A 4,176-nucleotide genomic window follows, 5' to 3' on the forward strand; every position below is an offset into this window, starting at 1 on the left:
ATAGTTTATGCAATGCACATAGATGTTTATTATATAAATTAAAATTTATAATTACAACGACTTGACAGGACTTTACACTTTATGCAATAATATGAATATATGTATAGGAAATAAACCAACTGAAAGCATAAATGATCCTCAATAGAACTAAACATAGATCTTGTACATATATACACAACTACAATAATCCCAAGTTGAAAACATAAAATCCTAGTTGTTGATCAAGCAATGATTATAAGATAATTACATCGGTTAACACTCTTTGTCCTGCATTCCATGACACACAATAAATAAACTGAATAGAAAACATAGGCATAAGTGAATTTCAAAAGTTCAACATAAAGAGTATCACATCTTTACAAAACATAACCAACTGAAGTTCAATTGAAAATTAATACCATAGAAATAATAATTGTCCTAAAACATGATTAAAAGAAACACAAATTCTAACTAAATCCTACTATATAAATCCAAATATAAGGGATAGGTCTCATTGCCAACATATCTAACACACTCTCACTCTCACTAGGAAGATATAATAACAATAACAATAATATATATATATATATATATATATATAATAACAACAACAATAATAATAATAGTAATAATAATAATAATAATAATAATAATAATAACAACAACAACAACAATAATAATAATAATAATAATAATAATAATAATAATAATAATAATAATAATAATAGTTATCTTAAATTTTAAAATATCATATATATATATATATACAACACATTGACATACAATATTTAACCTATTAAATTGACAAAAAAAAATTAAATAGTCTAATCTGATAGGTGATCAACCTAAATGTAAAATATTATAGGTTTATACAATACAAACTCAATTTCTTGTCTAATTTAACAAAATTATATTTAATTAAATCTATTGTCTATTAAATAATTATTATTTAATTAATTAATCATTATAAATTAAATCATATTTTATCTAAGGACTTATTTCAAATTTTTACTTAATATGACTTGAACACAGTCCATTTAGGACACAAATTTGATCGAATGAGAATAAAAAAAGTCAATTTATTCTTACTCATAATTTAGAGCCTAAAACTTGTATTTCAACGGTTGTAGTCAAATTAACCAACCCAATTTTTTAAAGTCTTAATACTCATGCGAATCGATCGCATAGAAAGCACATCCAAAGCTCTCAATGCGTTTGTTCTTGCTTGTTTTCAGTCGTTAAGAAAAATATAACGTGTTCCTTTGCAATAAAGTAAACGACGTATAGACAAAAAGTGCCAAGAGTAAACGTTTACACGGGACCGGGATTAGTTTGGGTTAAGTAAGCATGTTGACCAATGCCTCTACTTTACCACATAAGTTGACCCATGTCCGCTCCGCTTCAAGCTTCGCACAATTATTACTGTCATAAATCATTTTATATAAGAAAAATTAAGATATACATATACATAAAAATGGAATAATTGTATAGCATCATAAATGATTATATATAATAATTTGAGAAAATATGAATATATTGGAAAAATAAAAGCCGCGTGTAAAAGAGTAAAGCGTGGGTCTCCGGACGAAGGTGCAACCCAATTTCCGGAACCTTTACTTACATGGACGTCACAAAATATATGAAAAACAAGAAATAATATTAAATTGAAAATTAGAAAGAGAAAGCGCGTCAACCGTGGCGACGCATATAAAGCATTCAGATATCAGAGTCCAAGAAACACTTCAGAACCTTCCTCACTCTTTCTCTCTTCTATAAACCAAAACCCTTTTTATTCACCAACAATCATTCTCATTCTTCACTCTCACTCATGGCTCAAGACAGAAACCAAAGCGATGCATTCACACGCAGATTCAACCAGAATCCAAACCCTAAACCCCAAGACTTCGACGCCAAAGGCTACAGCCTCAGCGGCAAAATCATGCTCTCCGCGATAATCCTCCTCTTCTTCGTCGTCCTCGTCATGCTCTGCCTCCACATATACGCGCGCTGGTACCTCCGCCGCGCGCGCCGCCGCCACCTCCGCCGTATCCGCCGCACGCAGCTCGTCTTCCACAACGACGCTGTCCACCCCGCCGCCGTCCCCCGCGGCCTCGACGCCGCCGTGCTCGCCTCGCTCCCCGTCTTCTCCTACGACCCCAAGGCCCACCCGGAAAACGCGCCGGAATGCGCGGTGTGTTTGTCGGAGTTCGAACCGGGCGAACCGGGTCGGGTCTTGCCCAAGTGTAACCACAGCTTCCACTCCGAATGCATCGACATGTGGTTCCACTCGCACGACACGTGTCCGTTGTGTCGCGCCCCGGTTGAGCCCCCGCCCGAACCGGAAGTGGTGATAATAATCCGCGAATCGGAACCCGAACCGGGAACCGGTTCGGGCCCTTTTGAGGGTGCGAACCGGAGCGGTTCTTCTTCGGTTGGGGAGAGGAGGAAGCCTTCGTTGGTTGGCGTGAGCGTCGAGGTGCCTCCGAGGGACGAGTCGTCGGGTTTCGACTCGCCCTCGACTCAGTCGGCGTTTCGGTCGCCGATGAGTCGCATGTTGTCGTTCACGAGGATGCTCAGCAGGGAAAGAAAGGGGGGCGTGTCGCCGTCGTCGTGCGGTGGCGCTTGTAGCTCCGCGGCGGAGTCTGGCGCGGAGCGAGGTGGGCGAGAGGAGACTCAGTGAGTCGGTGACTCGGGGTGCTACGTGGCGGTATTGTGTGGAAGGGGGTGAGTTGGGTGACACGGAGATGTTTTGTAGATGTTGTTTATTTGTTGGTTGTTTGAGAGATTCTAAAAGTAGTAGAAGAGTACACAAATTTCTTGGTCATTGTAATAATGACTGTAAATACACGTGAAAACAATTTGAACAAATACCTATGCCTTCTTAATGATGATTTGTTCATTTATTCTCATAATTTGTCTTTTTCATATTTAAATTTGGCTTCAATACGTTTTTTTTCTTCTTCACGAATATAGCATCTGTAGTTTTAGTTCATTAAAATTTTCAAATAATTTTACTCTCTTGTATAATTTTGGTCTCTTTAATCGAACAATTTTAAAGTAGTATAATTATATGATTTTAGGATTTCAAATATTATAATTAGAGTTAATCACTTATACACGTTAGTGTAAAGTATTTTTACACTAAGAACTAATTATATCTTTTGATTGTGTTATGTTACTGTAAACACATTTACTTTTTTATAGTGACATGACACAATTGAAAGATATAATTGGTTGCTAGTGTAAAACAAACTTTACACTAACAGTATATAGGTGATTAAGTCTTATAATTATATAAATTTTAATTTTAATAATAATAAATATATATTCTTTAATATATGAGAAAAATTATAATATATATAATTTAAATAAGTCAAAAATTAAATAATTGTATTATTTAATAGAATAAAATTATTTAATTCAAATTTAAAGAATCAAAATTATTTAATTACAATATACATTAAAATTATTTAATTAAAATTTTAAGAATCAAAATCATACAATTTTATTACTATATAGATAAAAATGTAATTAAATCTTTTATTTTTAAATAAATGACGTATAAGACGTATGATAAGTTGATATCACCTGTTTTAAAGGCTAATTTGTATGATCTGTAACTGTAAGTCTCTTAAAATTTAACAGTCTTCTCAAGAATTGTTAGGGCATAAAAACCAGCAATCTTTTTGTATTAAAGAAAAATTTATCATATAACAAAAATAAATAGACGATGTGCGAAATAAAAGTAATTCATGAACCAACAAAGAAAGAGAATGGATAAAAACATTGAGACTCGATTATCTCTAAACCCATAAAGTATTACGTATTTATAAAATAAATAGTATTTTAGTATGTGAAATATAATATCAAAAATTTATTTTATATAATTAAAATTTATAATAAATAAATACTTTTAAATACATAAATAATATTATAATTAAAATTTATAATAAATAAATACATTTCATTACCTTAATTATATTTTTTTTATCATAAATAACTTATATTATGTTATAAGATTATTTTTAAGGGGAATGCTAATGTACTCCCACCTATTTTTTAGTGGGAGTATGTTAGCAACCTACACCAATTTTTAGGACAAAAAAATCACTCATTTATTTTGATTTGGTTAATTCGTACAAAGGATATTATAGTAATTTAATTTAATTTTAAATAAAAATACAAATATTTTCTCTC

General features: G+C 32.4%; 1 protein-coding gene across 1 annotated transcript; it reads left to right on the forward strand.

Moving 5' to 3' along the window:
• The first annotated feature begins 1,711 nt into the window (after positions 1-1,711).
• On the forward strand, positions 1,712-2,891 carry LOC145951568 (RING-H2 finger protein ATL2-like). Its single transcript, XM_083062982.1, has one exon. The coding sequence runs from the start codon at positions 1,808-1,810 to the stop codon at positions 2,657-2,659; it is 852 nt and encodes a 283-aa protein (XP_082919108.1). The 5' UTR covers positions 1,712-1,807; the 3' UTR covers positions 2,660-2,891.
• The last annotated feature ends 1,285 nt before the right edge of the window (positions 2,892-4,176 follow it).

Source organism: Cajanus cajan, chromosome 1 (assembly GCF_000230855.2).
Source record: "Cajanus cajan strain Asha chromosome 1, NIPB_CcT2T_4, whole genome shotgun sequence".
In the NCBI taxonomy this organism is placed as follows: domain Eukaryota; kingdom Viridiplantae; phylum Streptophyta; class Magnoliopsida; order Fabales; family Fabaceae; genus Cajanus; species Cajanus cajan.